The sequence below is a fragment of the Myotis lucifugus genome, unplaced genomic scaffold (genome assembly GCF_000147115.1).
Source record: "Myotis lucifugus unplaced genomic scaffold, Myoluc2.0 scaffold_451, whole genome shotgun sequence".
NCBI lineage: Eukaryota > Metazoa > Chordata > Mammalia > Chiroptera > Vespertilionidae > Myotis > Myotis lucifugus.
The window spans coordinates 168,833-194,397 of record NW_005871499.1 but is presented as its reverse complement, the minus strand read 5'-3'; the positions used below and the strand labels follow the sequence as shown (position 1 = coordinate 194,397).

The 25,565-nt window shown below is 38.0% G+C and overlaps 1 protein-coding gene across 1 annotated transcript in view; it reads right to left on the bottom strand.

Annotated features, from left to right (window-relative positions):
• Positions 1 to 25,342, bottom strand: part of ITPR2 (inositol 1,4,5-trisphosphate receptor type 2) — a 417,029-nt gene extending 391,687 nt beyond the window's left edge. The window contains exon 1 of the mRNA XM_023744345.1: positions 25,245 to 25,342. Within this exon, the coding sequence (XP_023600113.1) occupies positions 25,245 to 25,327 (83 nt within the window). The 5' untranslated portion in view covers positions 25,328 to 25,342. The remainder of the gene's footprint in view (positions 1 to 25,244) is intronic.
• Between the last annotated feature and the right edge of the window lie 223 nt (positions 25,343 to 25,565).

The following is a 25,565-nucleotide window of genomic DNA, read 5'->3' as shown; positions in this document are numbered from 1 at the left end:
ACAAGAAAAACTAGGTTCTACAAATGTCCAAACCTTACATCGGATAGGTCCTGCGGAAACAGTCTTGCACAAAGCTATAACAATTTAAATCTAGCAAAGAAGGAAGTAACTTCATTGCAAAACTTTCTGCCAAAAAGTGTTCTAACTTGTAAATGCAAAACAGATGCAATACACCAGATCCTCACAGTTGCAGTCATATTTTGCCTGTCTATGATGACAAGAAGAGTTAAACTCGCTTTTGTTTGTCATGTGACATGTAGGGTTTTTTAAAGTTAAAGCAATACAATTTAACATTATATTCTCTTCTTAGATGTCTTATTTCAATAGTACTTAAAAATACAAGTATTTTAAGCTTAAATATTAAACGGATGTTTAATTCCTTATATAAGTTTTTTTATCATGCATAGGTTTGTTGCTACTAAAAAAACAGGTTCCTTCCGAAGTTGAAATTGTGTTTGCCATTAGGTATTTAAGATTATTTCCAGTTATTTTTCCATGAAAGATAAGATCCATTTAAACCACTTTTAAATTGCAGAATACACACTAAATTTTGAAGTGCTACTACATGGAAACCCCTGAAAATACTAGATGATTATGTTTAAATTTTTGATCAGGCCAAATGATTTTTTTAAGTAGATAGCATGTGGACTACAAAAGGAATGTTGTTGCTCACATATTATCCTTTTCAAAATCATTACAAGAAGCCATAGTTTTCTGAAACAATTATCTTTAGAGCGAGGATGCTGATGCAACTGGTGGGAAAGGTTACTCATTGCCTTTCAAAAAGAAACATGTATATCTGACCATGATTTCAGAAAGAATTTGTCCCAGTATTTGAAAGCTTAGAGCCCTCACCAACCAAAGAAGTAAATCATAACTTTTTCTTCTCATATGTAAACTTTCTTTTCTAATCCTCTCTACCCTGCCTGCTTCACATCTTTGAACCTATTACTATTGCAAGTCAGTTTGCACAGCATTCTCTCCTACCCTGTGCATTGTGGTTCTCCTGAAAGTCAAAGGATTTGCAAAGTGTATTTCTCAGGATAATGAATGGGTCTCTACACGAGTTGAGACTGATTGTTCAGTGATGGCTGAGTTGACCTTAACAACTATCAGTTTTCAATCATCTGCAAAAAGCTAGGAAATCATTGGCCCTGCAAAAAGTGACTCCGTAGGCAAGTTCAGGTCCTGAGTTTTCGCCACCTGGTTGGCACCAATTTGGAGGTGCTCTCAGGAAAAAGGCCATAAAGTGGGAATTCACCTAGAGACACTCCCTTATCTCAAGTGGAGACACGTCCCCTGACCCACGTTTCTGCTTGGTTTTGGTCACTCTTTCACACCTTCACATAGTTGTTTTTCATATTTTGTCCAGAGTTTATAGTTGTTATATTGAGAGACTAAATTCAAGAAATATGAGCTCAAATCTTTTTTAAATTACTGATAAGAAAAGCCAACAAAATGCTATGCATGTGTCAGCCAAAAACAACATCAGATAATTATCAACTAAAAATATATCTATTATGAATGTGTACAGACATGAAAGATAATTTTTTTTAAAAGCAAAGAATAAGAGCCCATCAAAAATGTGGATTTGATAAAGAATTTCTAGAAGTGAAAAATAATTGTCAAAATAAGTAGGTGGGCTTGAGACAGTAAATTAGACACAGCTAATTAATGAACTAGAAGATAGAGCATTAATTACTTAAGAATGTTATGCCCAGATTTCAGGATCCCCAATAGACCACCAGGGAGCCAGCTGTGTCCGATGCAAAAGCAAAGAGTCTTTATTCGAGCTAGCTCGTGCTCTCCGTCCACCACACTCGCCGACGCAGCGGCAGGGGGCAGAGAGAGCGAGCTTTGTGGGTAGAGGGGTTTTATAGGGGGGTTGGAGTAAAGGGAGGAGAGAGGACTGTGGGCCCTGCCGATTGGCCAGGCGCAAGTCGGTGTCTTGTTACACAGGATGTGGTCGTATCTATGGCACGCACTTCCCTTGATTATCATTGGTTAGTTTAAAGAAATCCTAGGTGTGGCTAGCAGAGGCTTGGGCTTCCGGGAAGAAGCTCCTTGCTGAGCACATGGCTATGGCTGCTGCCCAAAAATGGACGATCCGGGACAAGATGGAGGGCGTAGCCCTAGCCCTTTCAAGAAATTATTCAAAGTGAAACAGGATAAGAAGGACAGAGAAAATATGAAAGAGGGGTCAAGAAATATAAAGGCATCCAGCCAGTGTGACTCAGTGGTTGAGCATCGACCTATGAACCAGGAGGTCACGGTTCAATTCCCAGTCAAGGCACATGCCCAGGTTGTGGGCTTGATCCCTAGTAGGGGGACATGCAGGAGACAACCAATTAATGATTTTCTCTCATCGATGTTTCTATCTCTCTCTATTTCTTCCTTCCTCTCTGAAATCAATAAAAATATATTTTTTAAAAAGAAACATGAAAAGTAGGATGAGGTTACCATGTATATATAATTATCATCCTAAAAGGAGAGAATGGAAAAAAAGACAAAAATTTTAAGCAGAAACTTCTTTGTCATGATAGCCATAAAAATATAAAAAATTTCTTATTTTCCTTTGTGGACAATTTTTCCCCTTTGCCCTTCAGTCCTGTTGAAAGGAGACTACCAAGGATTGTGTTAATGCAAATATAAGTAATGAGTTCCTTTTAGAGAGACTTCAGTGACCTGGTTGTGCTACACACGCGAATTAGTCATCTGTAGAAGGTACATCAAAGAGCAGATTCAAGTCTCAGTGGTTATCTTGGGGTTATCAGAAGGCTTCACTTATAAGCCTGGTAACAAGGCTTTTGTGCTCTAGATATTCTCTCTTCACTTCCCAAAAGAACCAGAGTTCTATAAATCCTCTGACCTTCTATTCTTGGAAAGTCTGCATAGCTATCTCTTTGCAAATCTCAATACAGTTCACCAGACACTTTGAAGTATTCATTGTCTCTCTCCACCTGACACTAAGATTGATATAAGAGCCCTTAACCCACCAATATATCTGGGCATCATTGCGCCCTTGGACACATTTTGCTGCCTCTCCAAAAGCATGAACATTCAATGATTATGAAAATTTCAGTACTGCTACACAATTTATGCTTCTACATATTTTATTCTAGTTAAGAAAAGATATCAGTATAGAACAAGAGTAGTGAAAGTATTTTCTCATGATAGCTCCTTCTAATTTTGAGAGTCAATCCTTCCATATTTCATCAGTCACCACAGACATCATCCCGCAGACCAAAAGGTTGTGAGTTCGATTCCCAGTCAGGGCACATACCTAGGTGTAGGGAACCGGCACGGCCATGGCATACTCAGCCCCAGGGTGCCTTATGTGCCATTCCAGCTCAGCCCGGTTCAGTGACCCTGAGTGGGGGCGATGAAAGGCTTAGAAAAGACAGACAAGAGAATGAAAACTGGGTCTCGGTGGGAAGCTGCCCCTCTGATGGACAGCGCCCGCGCCCACAAGCCATATCTTTATTTTATAGCAGATGCCACGAGGCAAAGTAGGGGCGTGATCAAGATGTTTACAACATTCTCGCTGGTTTCAACCCTTCTCAACCACATGCACCTGAACTATATCACTCAGGCACGTGGGGCCACGTGTTCGGACCACAGGTTCATGCTTACAACTATAGCTGTTGGCTATAATTATGCTGGGAAGGCTCTGCCCTCCAAGCTGGGACTTGCACGTGAAAATGAGAGGACTGTGCCCTCTTATTAGTCCGAGGCTTGAACCTGTCCAAAACACTGTAGCCGCCCCCCATACCTAGGTTGTGAGTTCGATTCCAGGTCAGGGCCTTTAGGAAGGCAACCAATCTATGTTTCTCTCTCACACAGATGTTCCTCTCTCTCTCTATTTATCTCTCTCTACCTTCCTTCCTCTCTCTCTAAAAATCAATAAACAGATCCTTGGGTGAGGATGAAAAATAATAATCCAGTCAGTAAGAGCTCCTAGGCCAGCGGTTCTCAACCTGTGGGTGCGACCCCCTTTGGGGGTTGAACGACCCTTTCACAGGGGTCGCCTAAGACCATCGGAAAACACATATATAATTACGTATTGTTTTTGTGATTAATCACTATGCTTTAATTATGTTCAATTTGTAACAATGAAATTGGGGGTCACCACAACATGAGGAACTGTATTAAAGGGCCGCGGCATTAGGAAGGTTGAGAACCACTGTCCTAGGCAGAACAGAAGTATATCAAGAGCATTTCTTTCCTTTGAAATCTCCGAGTACAATGCAATTGGTGATTAGTTTTACAGCTGGAAGGATCTGCCTCTTCCCTGTTCCTTGAAAATGCTGCCCTTTTCAAAAAGAGATGGCTATGAGAACCAGCTACCACTTCCTGGCTAATTATACATAAAAGAGAAACATACCTGGGAGGAAATAGTTGGCAAGAGAAGTTCCCTGGCAAGAAACACTCTGGCAACTGTAAATCAATTTCCACCATCATTACAGCATGAGAAACTAGACTTTTTTTCCAGAAAGTTGCAGGGTAGGAAAGTTACCTTGTTAAAGCTACAAGCAGAAGACTCTTGTTTCTGAGTCAGCCAGTCACTGGGACATTTCTAAGAACTGCCAGGAAAGGAAAGAGCTAAAAGCTCTCCTAAAAAAACCTTCCCATTCTCACATAATGCCTTCAGAAATACAGCTTCCAACATTTAATTAACAGTGGCTAAATATGAATAAATATGGGTTAAAAAGACACCACAGATGTCATTCTAAAGTCATACCTATAATTAGCATGGATGGCATCAACAGGCGTAAGACACCCTGTTACGCCATTTCTGTGCCCAAAGAAAATAATCCCAGACTTATTTGTGTTTCTGGCAAGGATCTGATTGTGGCTGAAATGACAGACATGCCCTCTTTAGGGACGTTTTAATTAAAGAGCGGAGACCTCTCTTTCTGGGGGAGAGTGAATGAGTCCTTACCAGGAAATAATGAGGCAACCCATAGGACCTGTGTGAAGCTGAGCCAACTGAGGGTAAAATCAAAGGTAAAGAAAAACAAGCAGAAAAGTCTGGTGGCTAAAAGGAACTATACATATGTGTGTTGAATTAAATTCTTTCCCTTGCTTCCAGGTTGGACAATTTTTTCCAAGCACTGGAGGCAGAAATAGTAGTAAAGTAGAATTTATAATTAATCTTAAGTAATGAATTTATCTCTGAATGCAAGAAAAATCCTACTTTTAACCCCTAATCCTTCAGACAGTGACCATCATAACCACAAGTAAAAGTTCCCAAGGAAAGATATTATTTGCTTCTGCCAGAATAGGCAAAGTGGGATAATATAAATTTAACTATATAAATTTAGGATTTTTTTTTCCTTTTAAGGTTCTAATAGCATAAATGTGTGCTGTTGGGAAGTTATTTCTCTGGACTAATTATTGAGATAATTCTAGAACTAACTTCAGAGGGCTGGTTTGAAAATTAACTGATTTGATAAATGCAAAATTCCAATTATAAAGTTCACATTCCATGAAGGTTAGCCACCATCATCATCAACATTATTTAATATAAATGCCCAGCACATGCTACATACTCAATAATTATTAGCTATCATCATTTTCATCACTATCATTTATTGTTAGCACTTAATTGTTGGAAAGAAGTTCACCAGTAAGGCAATCACTTCAGTAAAAAATGAATCTAAATCTCTTCTTCAGGAAATTCATTCATTCCACAGATATTTACTGGACAGCTACTACGTGTCAGGCATTATTCTAAAAGCAAACAAAACCAAGACTCTTGTAGGAGAGAGTAGAGAGGAGACAAACAATAAATATAATAAATCCATAAATTATATAGTGTGCTAAGGGATACATGTATAGAGAAAAGGGAAACATTATACATGGTAAAGACTTAAAGCAGGTGAGGGAGACGTGGAGGAGAACTGCATTCCAGGCAGAGAGAACAACCAGTGCAAAGACCCTACAGTGGGAACGTGTTTGCCATGTTTGAGGACCTGCAAGGAAGCCAACGTGGCTGATGGACATAAGAAGGTAACAGATTGGAAAGGAGGTCAGAAGGTCAGGGAATAGGATGGGCCAGATTTTAAAGGGCCTCTGACATCACTGTAAAGACTGATTGACAATAAGATAGGAGCCACTATAGAAGTTTGGAACAGAGAAAGGTCAGCATGGTCTGGCTTATTTATAGGTAAAAAGATCCCCCTGGTTGCCAAGCTGAGAATAGACTGGTGGGAGCAAAGGAGATAGAACTAAAGCCCACTGTGGAGACAAGCACGGTAATCCGGGGAGAAATGTGAGGGCCCCCAATGTGTTTCATACAAACTATCGGTGTCCTAACTAAGGAGAATAGCAGGAAAATTCAGGAGAGATATAAATAGCTATTGTCTCTTTAAGAGCTATTATTATGTTGACCTGGGGGTGAAATTATACAGACCATTTGTATTTATTTACCATACTAGAGGCCTGATGCATGAAATTCGTGCAAGGGGCCCGGCCCTCGCAGCAGCCAGCCCTCACAGCCCCTCACAGCCTCGAACGGCCCCTGCAGCCCTGGCTTCGTTAGGAAGGTCGCCCGGACAGTCATCTGGAAGGTCATCCAGACACTCGTTCTGCTGTTTGGTCTAATTAGCATATTAGCTCTTTATTATATAGAAGACTAGTATTATAGCAATTAGTATTTATCACAACACAGTATTTATCATAAAGTGCAGTTAAGTACTTCAAAGTCAAAAAACTAGACAGTGTCTGGCACCAAGAAAACACTTAATAATCATTAAAATCAGTAAATTAATTATTCAACCTCTTAGTGAAATGTTACTCAAACATGATTTTTAATAGGAAAAAAATGGCATAGACCTGTTGCTCGTGAAGCACACTGTTAAACATACTATATAATAAAAGCCTAATATGCAAATTGTCCCCTCGACCTGGAGTTCGATCAGGGGGCGGGGCTGGCCCACCAACCACCCACGGCCCCTCCCCCAGGCCAGCCCCACCCCTGATCGGCCACCCCCACCCCGATCAGGGGCAGGGCCGGCCGGCCAACCTTCCGTGTCCCCTCTCCTGGCCAGCCCGATTGGCGGCCCAGATTGGGGCAGACCGGCTGGGCCCCACTTGTGCACAAATTCGTGCACCGGGCCTCTAGTTAATTTATAAGCATGCGCCACTTAACAATGGAGACACAAGAAATTTATTATTAGGAGATTTCATCATTGTGTGAACAACATAGAGTACACTTATACAAACCTACATTATATGGTCTAGACTTCATATCTGGGCTATGTGGTAAAGCCTATTTGCTCCTAGGCTATGAGTCTATACAGCATGTTACTGTACTGAATACTGTAGGCAATTGGAACACAACAGTAAATATTTGCATATCTAAACATAGAAAAGGTAGAGTAAAAATATTGTATAAAAGATATAAAATGCTACACCTGTATAGGGCACTTAACATAAATAGGCCTTTGGGGACTGGAAGTTGCTCTGGGTGAGTCAGTGAGTGAGTGGTGAGTGAATGTGAAGGCCTGGGACATCATGTGCACTACTGTAGACTTTAGAAACACTACACTAAATTAATAAAAAAAATCCTTTCTTCAATAATTAATTAACCTTAGCTTACTCTAACTTTTTTACTTTCTAGACTTTAATTTTTTTAACTTTCTGACTCTTTTGTAAGAACACAGCTTAAAACACACATTGTGTAGTTGTACAAAAATATTATTCTATAAGTGTTTTTCTATTAAATTTTTTTTTTACTTTTTAAACTATTTTGTTAAAAACTAAGAAATAAACAAACACATTAGCGTAAGCCCACACAGGGTCAAGACCATCAATATCACTGTCTTCCACCTCCAGGTCGTGTCCCACGGGGAGGTCTTTAGGGGCAATAACACGCAGGGAGCTGTCACCTGCTCTGACAGCAATGTCGTCTGCAACACCCTGTGAAGGACTGCCTGAGGCTCTTCCTGAGGAAGTGTCACTCTTTTCAGAAATATGTCCATGGTGGTTTGCTGGGTTGGTTTCTTTCTTTTTTTTTCATCATAGATCTGCTTGCAAGCAGATAATGCACCATGAACATTCCTCTCTATTAATGAAAACCTTTTTGATGTTGGAGTATCCACATTTTCTAACATTCAATGAGGTTGGGAAGATCTGCAAAAGCTTCTGCTATACCCTTCACTGTGAATTTTCTTGGGGGTTTTTCTTTTTCTTCTGCAGTTCCTTTTCTCTTGCCTCTTCTTTAGCTTTGTGTTCCTGTTCCAGTTCCAACACCTCTTCATTAGTCCACTGCACAGGAACCACCCCTAGGAGCTCCTCAATGTCATCCTCATCCACACCCAGGTTAGAGTTGACTGCCATCTCTACCACAGCCTTGTTGATTTTTTTCAACCCTGCAGCTACAACATTACAACAGCTACAATGTCACTAGATGATAGGAATTTTTCAGCTCCATTATAATCTTATGGGACCACAGTCATATATGCATCTGTCGTCGACTGAAATGTTATATGGTACATGACTGTATGAAAGGTGCCTTCTGCATATGTTACTTTTTTAAATATATTTATTGATTTTTTACAGAGAGGAAGGGAGAGGGATAGAGAGTTAGAAACATTGATGAGAGAGAAACATCAATTCAGCTGCCTCCTACTCACTCCCTACTGGGGATGTGCCCGCAACCAAGGTATATGCCCTTGACCGGAATTGAACCTGGGACCCTTCAGTCCACAGGCCGACGCTCTGTCCACTGAGCCAAACCAGCTAGGGCCATATGTTACTTTTTATTCTGCCCTTACCCTTTTAGAAACTTCCATTTCCCACTTAAAATTCTGAACATAGCATGGTTAAGAAACAATGGGACCCCTCTACCACTCAAGGGAGGGAATGAGAGGTAGGCTGGCCCCTCTCTCTGCCATCACCCCAGACACAGTGCTTGGTCCAGAGAAGAGTACTAACCCAAGCTGGGCCTAGGTGCCTTTATAGAAGCAGATGTGGACAATGAAAGAAAAAGGAGGAGATTGTATCTCCCTAAGACCAAGCATTATGAGGGAAAGAGTAGGCCTAGAACTACCAGAAACCATTTTCCCCACCAGGGTGAAAAAAGTCACCAGAGAATAAAGCCTACAAGAAGAAAAGAAGTGAAGAATGAGACATTTTTGTCTCATCATCTGAAGCCTTGATTCTAGCTTTACCTAACCCAGAACCCACTCTTGGACTTCCCAGTAATACAAACCAAAAAGCCTCCAGTTCATTTAAACTGACTGAGTTTCTGTTCCTTGCAAAGGAAGTACATGAAGGTCACATAGCTAGTAAAGAGCTGATAAAGTATAAGCAACCAGGAAATCCAGACTAGCCACACACCAAAAAGTAAAACATGTTCATTTTTTCATTGATTCATTCATTCAACAAATATTCATTGTGTGCTGATCATGAGCCAGGCACTGTCCTAGGCACTGGAGAAACAGCAGACTACAGGACAGACCAAACCCAGAGCTTACATTTCAAAGTAAACACCATGATTGCATGTTAGCACAAGTACTCCTAAGCTTAGGTCCAAGGAGGGGACTTCAGGGACTCTTGTACACCCTCAAATATATGCACAATCTTATGTTTGCATATATTCATTGGAAGTTGCAACATAAATTTTCCCTTAGTCTCCAAGGGACATGTGAAACCCAACAAGATTAAGAAATACTCTTAGAACATAAGCATGCTTTAGGATCAGGATGTCTCAAAGTTCTCATGGAAATTCTCATATCTTTACCTTAGCATAGTTGTATTCAAAGAAGATACACTCTACTCAACAAGCATTTCACAGACATAACACTCTCCTTTAAAATGTGTTATGAAGCTAACTCCTTTAATAACTCCTTTTTTCTATGGAAACAAAACTAACAGCTAACCTGGTTGCCTTAATCCCAAATAAGCATCTCAAATATTAGACTATAATTAAAGGCTGTATGGAGAACAGGATAAAATAGATGCTCTCCTCTAGAGCACAGTCGCATCTTCCAAGGATGCTGTCCAGGGACAACATATAACTCCATAATTTTTCACTGATGGAAAGCAAAGAAACTGCACATATCTCTTCAAAGGGAAGATCCCCCAATTAAGTTTGAAAAGCCATGTTTACAAATATTGCTATCATCAACAGCCAATATTATTTTTATTATTTTCCCTTCACCACTTAATTTGGTAGTCTCTATGTCATAATTTAATACAATGAAAGAGCAAGCAAAATGTCAATAACTCTGGAAAGTCATTGGAAAATTATGGAACAGGATGGAAGCTTCCCTTCAAGTTATATGCCTCATCTCTAGAATTTTAAATGAGAGAAAAATAATTTTACGAGACAGTTGTTTAAGAAAGGTATCATCTCCCGCATTCTGCCTTTCATTTGATTGGATGAGAATATCTCAGTCCCTGCTTTCTGATTTCTTTCTAAGCATAGACAAAGCCTGTGTTTCACACTTGCATTTTCTGGGCCCAACAGGAAAGGTATCTCTGCAAAATGGTTTTCTTCTAAACTGATACTGAACAGATTCCTATCTGGTAAAAAAAAAAAAAAAAAAAAAAAAAAAAAAGGGAAAGAAAATAAATAAAGAAAAACAGGAACGAGGGTCACGGCTTTCCCTTGTTCAGAAAAGGTCTTCCGGAGATATTTAAACAGCAGCTGATTCATGACCATTATTTTCTCACCGAAACTTCCTCTCAAAGTGTGATTTGGTGGCTTTCATTTTGGCTGCTCCTACTTCTGGGCTACCAAAACCAGATACCTTTTCAAGGCAAAAGAACATATTCCTCAACCTCCTGCCATGCTAAAGAATGAAACTAAAGACGAAATAATCAAACGTTCACAATGATTGCTTTTATCCTACCCAAATAACCCACTGCTTCATATTCACCAGGCACCCACTACTTTTACTCTTCTCTAAAAGATGCCTGCCTAGGGATAAGCAAACTCATTTGACATTTGGTAAGATTTCCCCAATTCCCTCCAAGATGGCATAACTCTCTTGCCTCCTAGACAGGTGGGAGAAAAACAATGTCACCTGCCGCCACTTTGCCCGAAGAATAAAACCAGCTACTGTCTTCCAGCAGCCTATGTTCTTGTTACTTCTACATCTATATCTGTTTCTCTCGTTCTTTCCCTTTCATAATGTCAAGCTTTAAACAGATTTTGAGTAAAACTTCTCCAATGCATTTTTAAAAAACTGTCTTTTTGAGCAACTGCTTTTAGGGTCTAGTCATCTTGCCTAACTGATGATTTCCAACCAAACTTCTAATCAAGAAAAAAAAGACAAACCTCCACAGTTACCCTATGTTAGGGGACAAGCTATAATGACCTAATGTAGACTTACGCACTGGCCTCTCCCATAAACCAATACAACTGTCAGCTTTCTTTTTTAAATATATTTTTATTGATTTCAGAGAGGAAGAGAAAGGGAGAGAGAGATAGAAACATCAATGAGAGAGAGAATCATTGATCAGCTTGCCTCCTGCATGCCCCCCCCCCCGCCCACTGGGGGATCAAGCCCGCAACCCCAGCATGTGCCCTTGACCAGAATCAAACCTGGGACCCTTCAGTCCACAGGCCAACGCTCTATCCACTGAGCCAAACCGGCTAGGGCTCCACTTTTTTTTTTTTTAAGTCCTTTTGGCTCTGCATATGTAAGTAATAACACTGTTCATAATAACAAATGACATGGGGGGAAAAATACATTCCTAAGAAGACAAACAATTCTTCAACTGTATGTTGTTTCTGGATGGTACACTAGGGCTCTGTCACTGAAAGGCCATATCCATGCAGGCTGATGGCGTCGGCTGCCAGCATAAGTAGAAATTATCCTAACCCCTTAAAAAAAAAAAATACCCTCACGATCACACGTGGCCCTTGCTTTTGTCCTGTGTGCGGCGGGTCCCTGAAAGGCACAGGATCCACTCTGGGCTGAGAGTTAGCATTACCGACAGAAACACCTGCTCCTTTTATAGTTTCCTCTCCATAGTAATTTCATGGATAGTTCCTACAGTTAATGGTCTCCAAAAATCCTTATAGTTCTTTTTTCCCCTGTAGTGCCCTGTATTTCAATGTTCAATTCGTGAAATGGCCTCTCTTTAATTACCTGCTTTATTCCACACTCTAAATCACTAAATTCTCTCTGAGTATAAAAAAAGCAGGAAGGTAGGGACTTGCCACTTTCCCTGTGTCCACCCTTTTTAATTCTTCTCTTCTCAAATCAGCGCCCCAGGGATTTTCAGTCCTCTTTCCTTTCACACACCAATCAAAAGCTTCTTCCCTGACGGTCCAAAATCTAAATTCCAAGAACTTGGCTTATAGGGGCTGTTAGCAAGCCAGGCGCCCAAGCATTCCAAATGTGGCCCAAAGAATTGCCAAGCGGCTAAACGTTCCCTTCAAAGAGTTTGGAATTTAAAAGCAGAAGAGGCTAAAGGATGTGATAGAAAATGTTTTATTTTTCCTTCACTTAATGTTAGATTTCCTTTCATTTATGGATATTTTTTTATTTAGACAAATAACTGTGCTTAGTACTTCACCCTTTAAACTTCCTAGAGCACTGGAGTTCATGAAACAGCTTGAGCAGACTTTTTTTTTAACAATCAAGTTTTAAATCCATGTTTCATCCCTTGTGCCTCAAGTTTTTTAAAAAATGTAATAAGGTAGGCTACCTTAATGACCCTCTGAAAATCATATTGATCTGTTGAATTATAATCAGATGACATTTTTAGTGTTTAGTTTTAGTTTTAAACCACTGCCTAAAATAAGATATTTAATTATGCATATAACTAAAGTGAATTATTTCTATTTTCCAAATATGTACCTTCATCAATAAACACAAAATAAGATCAAGAAAATACTAGGTCATGTAAATAATTCAACATTTTCTTTTTATTAGCATCACTGCTATGGAGGAAATTATAGCAAATCTGGAAAAATAAGCCAAGGATATTAAAATGTGTGATATTATTCAACTCTTGCTAATAAATAGATTTAAGCTACCTCCTTGAAACTTTATCACTAAAGAAAAAGAAACCTAATACTAATTTTTAGAATATCTAGCACATACCAGGATAGCTGCCCAAATACTGCCACAGGTATAATGTCATGTCATGCTCCCAAAAGACCACCATGAACAGAAAATAAGTAGTATTTGTACTCCCAGTGTAAAGATGGGGAACTGAATTCAGAGATTAAATGATTTGCCTAAGTTTTCAGAACCTCTTCAGGGTGGAACACTATTCAAACCTCAGCAATTAAACAGCTCTTTCCAAAATCCACATTGCCTTTAAACACTCATTATCAAACATCTATTTACTCAATGATTTGACTTCAACCTTGAAATTAAATGACTTCTAGATAGTCATATCTTAACCTACCACTAGTTCAAGATGGACTCAAGTTTTAAATATGTAAGATGGGGGGGGAAGAAGTTGACACTGACTCTAAGAGTTAAAAAAACTTTACTGTGTCTCTTGTAAAAGGCTACATAAAGGTCTCGTTTCAAATCTTACATATTAATTAGGCATTGTAATTCAGATCTCGGTCTATTTCAAAATATATTTGTTTTACTGGGAAATTTTTTAATTACAAACATTTTAGCGACAACATTTTCTAATTTTTGAGATCTAAAGTAATGATTTTTAGTTTAAAAATGTGTGTTTTAAAACTTGCTTATAGTGCACCCTGCTTTGCACGCATCTCTACCATAATAATTAATTCTTGTACATTGTGCACACATAAGGCACCGCAATTATTCCATACAGGAGATAAGCTATCTAAACTAGAAGCCAATAAAATCACAATCAAATGTGCTGTGAGAAATAAGACATTCAAATGAACAGACTTTCATGGATGGGATTCACTTATCAAAGCACATTTATTCAGATGCTAATGAACAATGTACTCATTTTGATCGTTTGTTTCATAAACTCCCCTCCCTTTTGTATTTTGTATCAACGTTACTGAGGGATCATGTAGGTACAGTAAATGGGTGCCTTCCCTTTTTGACCCCTCATCATGACTCCCACCCTTGATTTCTTCAGAAGCCTTTCCTGCTGGAGCTGAGGCCAAAGAAAAGTTTAGACCAGGCCGGACTACTAAGGCTTTTGTGTGGCATGTAAAAATCCTCAGAAAACTCTCCTTTTCATTAGGAAATGGACTCCACCGCAAACAGTGCTAGTATAAAGCCAAAAGTAGTAAACTGGAAGGAGCAGGGTCTTACATAAGTTCCAAAAGAAAGTAAGGCTGTCACTTTTTTTAAAAAATATTTTTTATTGATTTCAGAGAGGAAGGGAGAGGGGAGAGAGAGATAGAAACATCAATGATGAGAGGGAATCATTCATCAGCTGCCTCCTGCACACCCCCTACTGGGGATTGAGCCCACAACCCAGGCATGTGCCCTTGACTGGAATCAAACCTGGACCCTTCAGTCTGCAGGCCGATGCTCTAGCCACTGAGCCAAACCAGCTATGGCAGGCCGTCACATTTTAAAACAGGGTTGTAAGGACAGGAAATGTGGCTCAGCGAGGGCGGAGGGTTAATCCTGTGTGGCTGCAGTGGCCACGTGTTGTCCTGGCCTTTCCAGCATCCACTACCTTCCTTCTTTCTGGCAACAGAGCCCTGACAGAAGGATGGAGAAGGGCTTTCTTCTCCCACTCAGAGCACAATGACATCACCTACAATCAGAGCATCTCATACCTTGGCCACAGTGTTTGGCTAAAGATGAAACCATCCTAGTCCTGGCAACAGTGATGAGTGAGTAGTACTTCTAGAGTCTGAGGAAATGAGCCGCTCTCTTTTCAGCTCCGGGTGTAAGGGGAGAGGGTACAGTACTGCTGAAGCTGAGAGCAACCACGCTGCCACCAGGGCAGAAGGGTTGCCTGAGGTTGGGACCGATACTGATGATAACTCAGAATCAAGGATAACAAGAGAGGGGCTGTGACAATGTTATGCCCACACTCCCAGTTGCCTCGATAGCAGAGTTCTCCTTTTTGCTGACAATTGTTCCAATGGGTTTTCTGTCTCTTGCAACCAAAAAACAACCTGATTAAGAAACGGTCTTCAGATCCACTCGTCCACTGGCATAACTTTTCAAGCTTTCTTCCATTACCAGTTACTCCAATGTGAATAGAAATAGCAAACTGACATAAACTGCACCACAAGGAATTTATGTTAGCTGAGAGGAAATATCTCATCATGGAGACATTTTCGAACAAGGGTTTGCAAAGTGCTTTTTTTTAATGTTTTTAAGGTTTTAATTTTCAACAGTTCATATATATCTATATACATACACACTAAGATTCCATTAAATAGTAAACTCTCCTTTTATAGCATAACTAAAAGAAGACTAGAGGTAGAACCTGAATAATTATTGGATATATCTAAGAGGCAGGAGCAAGATACATTCTCTCTGCCTTTCAGAACCCTATGGTTTTGTCTACAAATCATTAGTATTCCCAAGAGAAGTAGCCATCATAATTTGATTAGTCACGGTTTAAAATATGATAAACTGTCTTAGATAAATTTATTTGTAAACTGATTAAGTGTCCAAATTAAATAAATGTTTTTGCTTCTCCCTCTAACAGTCACTAAAGTTCAACAGGAATTCTTGGCCAATTGGAAACTACAGAGAAAGGACAGTAGCCCCAGCTGCCCAGGGGAAACTTGTGAAAATCCTCTATTCTAAAGGCTCCAAAGCAATTTTTGTTTTGTCTCATGAATAAAACAAAACTGTTTTCTTTTACCTCTATGTTCTAGTAGAAAAGAAATGTTAGCAACTAAAATAACATGTTGGCTTTCAAACGGAGCAAGACTTGAAAATTCTAGTCAAGGAAGATATGGTATACATATGCCAAGTAATAATTAATAGCTTATTACTAATGTTGATATGGTTCGGGCATTTGCATTACATAAAAAGACAGCATGCATCAAACCACTAATAAAAGATAAAACAAGTGCCTGCAATTTAGTAACCTGCATTATCAAAGTAAGAAAGGGGGTGGGGGGAAAGCCAAAACCAAAATAAACAACAGATAAGACACTGTGCCTTTGAATAGCCTACTAAACAAATACCAGCTTAAAAACTGGATTACTGCAAAATTTTATAAACATAATAGAGTGGAACTTTTAACATGAATGCAATATGAAACCAGCCAATCTTCCAAAAAGATTTCATGCTGATATTTTTTTAGATACAGGAATAGCAGTAATGGACAGCAAAAATAAATAAATAAATAAATAAATAAATAAATAAATAAATAAATAAATTTTAAAAATAATAAATAAAAATAAACTAAAAAAATAACAAAGAGCAGTAATAGCTTCCAACTATTTAACACCTAGGTGCCTGATGCTTGCTAAATTTTTTATAAATGTTAACTGCCATTAATCATCCTGGCAATATATAAACTAGGGATAATCTTACTTTACAAATAAGGACATTGAGGTTCTTAGTATTAACTTCCAAAGATCATACCATGAGAAAGAGTGGAGCTGTAATTCGAAACTAGGTTTGTCTGAATCAAAAACCCGTCCTCAAACCATTGTGCTAAAATGGTGCTCATTCATTCAACATATTTCTTCAGTACCTGCTACTGTGATAATCTACAATGTGTTGGGGACATATTTGTGACAACACAGTCATGAAGCCTACAGAGTTTAAAGTGCCGTGGGAGAAACATACAATCCAATAATCATAGAAATAGAAATAAAATTAAAACAGCAACTGTGATAAAATCTCTGAAAGAAAAGATGGTGCTATATGAGCACATAAAAGCAAAGGGAGCTCACACAGTCTGGGAGATCAAGAAACGTTCATGCAGGTGAGTCATAGAGCTGAACTCTGAATAGCATATACTGGTAGGTATAAGTTAGGTGAAAGGCATGGAGATTGAGAGGGGAAACCTAGCAGACAGAGGAAAACACATGTGAATAGGCCTCAGAAACGAGCTCAGAACAACTGTACAACTATAGAGAGAAAAACAACAACAGGCGTTTGTGCCTGAAGCAGAGAGCGGGGGAAGGGATCATGGTACAAGATGAGGCTTCTATCTCAGAACCCTGGAAAGCAGGAAGTTATGCTGAGCTTAATGACATTTTATCTAAATGTAAACAAATAAAATAGAAACTCCTTTCAAGTCTATATGTTCTACTTTTAAAAGTAATGAAGCTTCAAGAGTAACAATGAATATTTTATTTCTTAAATCTGCTGAGGTCTGATGTGAGACACTAAACAAAGATTGTGTCCCTTTGCTGATTCTTATGACCAGCTACTTTTCTTCCCCCCTATAGCTGCTGGATTCAGGCTGCCTTCTAGTACCATCCTGATTCCTCCCGTGCCTACCATTTCCTGCCTTTTTCTATAATCTTTCTTTTTACAACTGTCCTATCTTCCTAGAGCAAAACCTGATTATTTTATTGTCCTGATTAAACATCTTCAATGGGTCCACGTTGTTTAATGGGGAATACATGAGTTGGCCTTGTCTGCTGATCTAGCTTCATCTTCTGTTAGAATATACTCAGGCCAGGATTTGAGGATGTCCAGAGGGCAGTTCATTTCTTGATGCTCTGTTATTCCTAACTGATTGACACGGTTCAAGATGTCTTCTTCCTTGCCCACATTACGAATAGCTGAATGGGGGCAACTGGCGAGGGAAGGCAGGAGGGCAGTAAAAAGCCTCCTTCAAATAAGGCCTGACCACAAAGTATAATCCATAGCCACACCTGGTTGCAAGGGAGGCTGGGAAATGTGTTTTGGATTCTGGGCATTCATCAACTCAAGTACTTCTGTTAGTATGGAAGAAGGGGAAAAAGGAATTTGAAGGAATAACTATAGATATAGAAATTGAAATTAATATGCATTCTTTTTCTAAATCAAATAGAGCCAAACTAAATGATGCAGTTGATATTAATTCTTTAAAGTTTATTGTATTTTTCTGTTTTTTGTTTTGTTTTAGAGCTTATTGTATTAATTATAAGTTCCATTTCAAAAAAAAAAATGTGCAATGTGAATGTTGATCTACTCTTTAGCAAATGTTTCTAGTATAACTTTAGAGATATCTATTGCCAAACTAATTACTGCCTCTCAGAACTTCTACATAATTTAAACAATTTTTTATCCAGATTCTCCAACAATTAAAAAGTGTTTTTATGCTTGCAATTTTATAATATTTCTATTTATTTATTTTAGAGAGAGAGAGGAAGGAGGAGAGGGAGAGAGAGAAACATCGATTGGTTGTTCCACTTTTTTATGCATTCATGGGTTGTTTCTTGTATGTGCCCTGATCAGGGATCAAACCTCAACCCTGGCGTTTTGGGAGGATGCTCTAATCAACTGAGCTAACTGGCCAGAGCCAATTGTAAAATATTTTTAAAGACTGTGAGTGATTCTCCAGCACCTAAAACTTTAGAAATAAGCACTTGGTTTCACCCTGAACAACTACTTCATTTGTACTGATCATGAAAGGAGGCTCACTTTTCACATGGATTCAGAATTAGAACTCCTCTATGAAGTCATATCCTGCCAGGTAAATAGGAAAGTAAGGTAAATAAAGGCCCCTTTCTCATTTGCTATCAATCCTAGAGATGGACTAACTTTGTAAAGTTTTAAATAACACTTTCATTGACAATAAGTCTTGATTTGACTTAAAATGTCACAATATTTACCATTCCTAGCCGCAAGTACATAGCCCTGAATACAACAAAATTCCTTTCTTTACCTTACCTGCTTTTTTTTTTTTTTTAATAAACCAGGGCTGAAATTACACTCTTTGAAAGTAAGACTGAAGCCAAAAATCTACTTGAAATGCAAATGTTTAAGTAGTTATGTCCCTGATATTAGCAATGACCTTGAACACTTAGCCAAACACAAGTAACTAGTCCTTAAATCATTAACTTTGAATTCCTAATAGGTCTGTGTTTGGTGATTTGGGTAACAGATTTTTTTAAGTCACTATCTTTACTTGGAATGACACACTTCAACTGGATTAATCTGGATGTTACAGAAATGAAACAAAACTGATAATATTTTGTATCTTTCATCTCAAAGTTACTTTTCTAAAGATATTACATTTTTAAACATCTATCATAGAAGATCTTAGCATGCTAGAACTAGAGTGAATAGGATGACATTAGTTTTTTAAATTATTTTATAATTTGTACATACCTATATTTTTCATTTTATTTCTCTGTACTCTATGCAAATATACTGTCAAAGAAGTCCTCATTGTACACTGCCACCAATGAAGAATCCAAGAATAAAAGTGAAGAACAACACTAGAGCATTACAAGTTCTTAAAGAGAAAAACCAAACATGCATCTTTTGGAATAAGCCTGAGGCAAAGCACATTATAACACACTTAGATAGAATATAAATTAATAAACACCAAAAATACTAACCACTTGTTCTCCTCAACCTGTATGTAACCTAACCTTTCAAGACACATTCCTAAATTTCAAAAATGAAAATTATAAGCTGTCCTATGCCCTCTTGTATTTTCTGAAATTCTATAAATTTTTCGACTACTTTCTGGTTTTATATTAGCAAATTATTTCCAATTAAACTTTTCTGCCAATAGTAGTTAAAGTACTGGATGCATTATTTATTATCCATCAAGAGAACGAGCCGATCTAAATTAAGAAATGGTCTCATAAAATGCTTACAAATTCACTCTTTGCACATGTGAAAACAAAGCTAAACTTTTAGAAATATTAACTTTTCTTTAATGTGGCTATAGCCTGCAAACCATTAAATAAAGATATATAATTACCCTTTCCAGACTGTAAGTTTTATCAGATGTTGGGCTAGGCAAGTGTAGATATATGAGATTATTAAAGTACCTATTAGAAAGTACCTATTAGAGCAAGATTTAATGGCATCATAAATCCAATTTAAAAGAATTACCAGCACGGAATCTCAAAACATTTAATAAGTACCAACAATTACATTGTCTTTTTTCCAGAGAGGAACTGATGTTAACAGTTACTTAGAGATTTGAGGATAGGTATATTTTAATTCACCAAATATTCATTCAATAAATATTTATGGAGCCAAGCCCTTGAGACACTCAGTGACAAAATAAAAGATCCCTGCCTTCAAAGAGCTCACATCCAACCAGGAATAGACAGGTGATAAACACTGAGTACAATAAATAGTAAAGTCTATTTTCTGTAATAAGATGATGTGAAAAAATGTAAAGCAGGATAAGTAGAATAGGAAAGGCTGAGGAAAAATGTTAAATATGTTACCATATGACCCAGCAATTCCACTGCTAGGTATACCCAAAAGAATTATGAACATATGTCCACACAGAAACTTGTAAACAAATATTCATAACAGCATTATTCATAATAGTCAAAATGTAGAAACAACTCAAATGTCCATCAACGGATGAATGGATAAACACAATCTAATGTATCCTTACAATGGAATATTCAGCAATAAAAGGAATGGCGTACTGATACATGCTACAACATAGGTAACTCTTGAAAACATTAGGTTAAGTAAATTAAGCCAGACACAAAAGGCCAAATATTGTGTGATTCCGTATATAAAAGGCACCTAGAATAGATAAATTCATAGAAAGAAAGGAGACCAGGAGTTATGAAGGGGGTGGACACAGGAGAGAGAAAATGGAGAGTTATTGTCACAAGGGTACAGAACTGCTGCTTGAGATGATGAAAATTTTCTGGAAATAAACAGTGGGGAAGGTTTCCCAATATTGTGAATGTACTTAATGTCAATGATTTTTTACACTTAAAATGGTTAAGATGATAAATATTTTATGTTATGTATATTTTACCACAATTTCTTTTAAAAGGCACTCTGAAGTTACTATTAAATTATCTACTAAGCGATGACATCTAAGCTCATGCCCTGGTCCTTTTTGTTCTCTTTCCCCCATAAAACACTTCCTTAGAAGCATACAGAAATCAGAGCCCTGCTTACAGGGACCTCCCTGATCATCGGATCTGGCATTGTGACTTGCCTTCGTGCACATAGTGAATAGTCCAAGTGAGGCTAAATTCTATCACTCTGTAATTTGAAATTTAAGAATAGAGACACATAGTCTAGGAAATACTGTATTTGAGTCATGTGAAGGATCAGAGAGACGGTTCTGCTATGAGATTCCCACAGAAGCCCTGAGTGTCTGCCTTTCTTCAGTTGTTGAGCTCATCATTCAATTTCTTTGAGCTCCTCCAATATCCTTCTAAGAAATTGCCTTCTTGGCTTAAGTTAGCCAGAGATAGTTTCTGCTCCTTACAAACAAAAGTGCCTTACCTCTAATACAATATACTCTTTCAATTCGTAAGCTTTACCCATGTGGGCAAAGTGATATATGTTTCCTTTGCCTTTCAAATCCTATGGGCTTTGGAGATCAGATATTAAGAATTGTGACAGCAAGGGATACTTATACATTGTTTTTCAAGAGTTCCAAGACAATTCAATACAAGGATTGCAAATAACTTAACTAAATGTGAGTTGAAACAGGAGCTGGAGAGCACATTACAAATTATACACTTTGAGTTGCTACTAGAAAAGTTAACTGACAACATTTTAACCCAGTTTTGTTTTTCATTGGTGTTTGTTTGGGTTCTTATATTTAGCTCTAATTACCCATATAATTCCTTACATAATCTGAAGAAACCTCTTTTCAATAGGAGGTAATATGTGGAGAGTGGTAGTGTCTGCTATTAGTGACTGTTTCATAATTAGTCATTGCCACAAGGTCTAGTAGAGCTAGATATCTAGGAATTACTTAACTGAAAACCTCAGTTTTCCCTAGGACTGTGTTGAGAAATTGCTTTGGATAACTATTGTATAATAAAAGTCCAGCATTTTGCAATTTTCACAGAGATTTTTATGATGGCATTTTAACAGTGGCTCAAACACCTCTTAGTAAGAGAATGAACCTCAATAACACATGTTTGAATTGTAAGAATTTAGATATAACCAGAGATTATGTTTTGTTCACTTCCTAAGTCTTTTTTTAGTGCACTTCCTAAGTCTTTCCCTGCATTCATGGGATTCTTCTACCTGTGGTCTTTATCACTTGTTTTAAAATGCCAAAAGGAAAAAAAGGTCATACTGGACTCCATACATACCATCTATCCCGGGGTGGTGTATGTGCGTGTACGTGTGTGCACTGAACAGTCATAGGCACAGTGACACAAAAACATTTAGAACTATTTTAGATAGAAAGTTGTCCTTATTACCAAAGTTTCCAGGGATCCATAACACTTTAAGTTCACGATTAATGAAGAAAAACTATGAAACACTGGGAATGGAGAGAAATAAGGAGGAAAAAAATAAAAGGAAAATATCCAATGGAGATGGAAACATTGCATAAATTCTCCCATATAATTGCCAAGTCTCTTCTTGACTGGGCTTTGTAGTCCTGTCCTCATTATCTCAGGTCTAAACTTGGCCTTCATGACAAGGTATGAAGGCAATCTAAATAAACTCAGAGGGTCTGAACCAAACAAAGTTCTCATGTTTGGTAAATAAGCATAAAATATGTTCTTAGACTGTCTTCTGTCTTTGCATATTACAATGATATCAAATTGTTAGCTTCCTTTTTGGGAGCTATTAGAATGAACAGTAAAACTTCAATTTTTTTCAGTGAAAGAAAAAAGTTCCAAGAATATATGATCAAATTACAGGTATAGCCAAAACTGGTTTGGCTCAGTGGATAGAGCGTCGGCCTGCGGACTGAAAGGTCCCAGGTTCGATTCCGGTCAAGGGCATGTACCTGGGTTGCGGGCACATCCCCAGTGGGAGATGTGCAGGAGGCAGCTGATCGATGTTTCTCTCTCATCGATGTTTCTGGCTCTCTATCTCTCTCCCTTCCTCTCTGTAAAAAATCAATAAAATATATTTTTTTTAAAAAATTACAGGTATAGACTTGGGACACTATCCATCCTGATTGTCCTTCAAAGTTCAGCTCAAATACCACCTCCTCCTTGAAGCCCTCTCCAGGTCACCCTAGGCTAAGAAAAAGAATCCTCTTCTGACTCCCTATTATACTGTTTTCAAAATCATTATGGCATTTGGGGAAAAAATTTGCTTTATGTTTGATTTTTCAATACTAGTCTTATCTCCATTACTAAATAATTCCTACATTGATTTCACAATTACTTCTTAAACACCTACTATGGAATTATCACACATACCAGGAATAAAAGGATTAAAAAGAGTCAGTTCCTGATCTTGTGGCATTTACAATAATGGGAGAAAAAAGGTTATCAAATGCCTTCATGTCTCCCATCGATCCTAGCCAAGTGTCATACACATTCTCAAAAAAAGTTTGAGTTTATGAGATAACTAGAGGCCTGGCCTGTGGGATCGGCTGAAACTGGCTCTCTGACATCCCCTGAGGGGTCCTGGATTGCGAGAGGGTTCCGGCCAGGCCAAGGGACCCCACCAATGCTCAATGATCAGGCCGGGGAGGGACAAGGGAGGTAGGCCAGCCAGGGAGGGACCGTGGGAGGGCTCCAGGGCATGTCCGGCCCATCCCACTCAGTCCCGATTGGCCAGACCCCAGCAGCAAGCTAACCTATCGGTCAGAGCGTCTGCCCCCAGGTGGTCAGTGCACGTCATAGCAAGCAGTTGAGTGGCCTTAGCATATCATTAGCATATTAAGCTTTGATTGGTTGAATGGAGGACTGGACAACTGGACACTTAGCATATTAGGCTTTTATTATATAGGATAATTAAATATAGGTTAATATCTGCCATCTCTTGATCCTGTACCCCCAGCACATAGTCAGAGCTCATTAAATATTGGTTGAGTGAATTCATGATTCAATCTGCAGCAAGCCCCAGCATAGTCAGAGCTCAATATTTAAAATAAATATTGTCAATGAACAGTAATAAGAAACTGAAGAATGCTTAAAACATATTCAGAGCTCATTAAATATTGGTTGAGTGAATTCATGATTCAATCTGCAGCAATCATCAGGAAAGTTGCATGGGCTTGATTCATGATGTGTGTAGACACATTTTTAACTTTAGGATTAAAGGTTTTTTCTGAATAACTTCATAATTTAACTTATTCTTTTTGTTAGTAATTTTTTTTATTTTGGAATAATTTTAGAGAAGTTTCAAAAATAATACTGAGAGTTCCCATGTACTTCACCCCTTCACCCAGTTTCCTCTAATGTTAGTGTCTTACATAACCATAGTACATCAAAACTAAGAAATGAACATTCACACAGTAGTAGGACCAAAACTCCAGATTTTACTTGCATTGCCAGTTTTCCCATTAGCGTCCTTTTTCAGTTCCAGGACCCAGTTCAGCATACCACACTGTATTTAGTCATCACTTCTCCTGAGTCTACAATGTGACAATTTCTCAGTCTTTCCTTGCTTTGTGTCTTTAGTTTTTGTTCTTTGTTTTGTTTTTTGTTTAATCAATTCGACAGTTTTGAAGAATACAGTCAGGTATCCCTCAATTTGGATTTTTTTCTCCTAATTATACTGGGGGGAGGTGTTTTACAGGAGAATACCACAAACGTGAAGGGCCCCCTCTCATCACATGACATCAGCTGGTGACCATAACCTTGATCACTTGATTAAAGCAGTTTGTCAAATTTGTCCACTGTAAATAATTTAACTTATTTTTAATTAAGGGTTGGAGATCTGTGGGTGTGCATTAGTATAAACTATAAAATAGCGATGGTTAACCAATCATTGATTTAAATTTCGAGAGAGCTAATCCATCCATTCCAAAGACATTCAATAAAAGTATTTAATCAATTGATTTCAGTCACACACAGACACACACCCACACACACACACAAATCTCTCACAAACTAATACCTACAGAAACTGACTCAGGCAATAAAAGTATCATAATGAGTACGAAGCTTACTAAAATGACCAAGTCAACCCTGCTAAAGTGCACACTTCTTACATGCGTAAACAGACTTCTTCTAAAATTAAACAGACTATATATTTACTGCATAAGTTAAATCAACCCATTCATAATTATTCAGCATTACTGGGCAGGCAAACATTTTTCCATAATACATTTTAAAATACCAATAATAACCATGAACAAAAATATTTCATGGTAAACATATGACCATCTATTTCAGCAACATGCAATTTCCTAGTTTGTGGTTTTCCTCCACTGACCATGACCAGGGAAATGCTTTATTTGTGCTTTTTAAAATAAATATTGTCAATGAACAGTAATATGAAACTTAAGAATGCTTAAAAACATTTTCATTTCAGTGAACTTACCTGACTATAAAAGTAATAGGTGTGCAAGTAACATATATAGAATCTAAGGAAATATATAAGATATAAAAATTAAAATCATCCATCCATTTATCATGCAGTGCCAACACAATTCGATTTTCTTTCCCTATTTTCCATGTGTCTTATTTTATATAATTTCACTTAGAATCATGATTTTCTAAAGGCATATATTAAAGACTTCCTCACCTAAATCTGCATGGGAGTAGAATGATAATCACAAAAAAAAGGCATCAATACATTGGAAAGGCTTGGTTTTATACATTAAATAAATGAATGAATGAGTGAATGATCATCAAAGTTTCA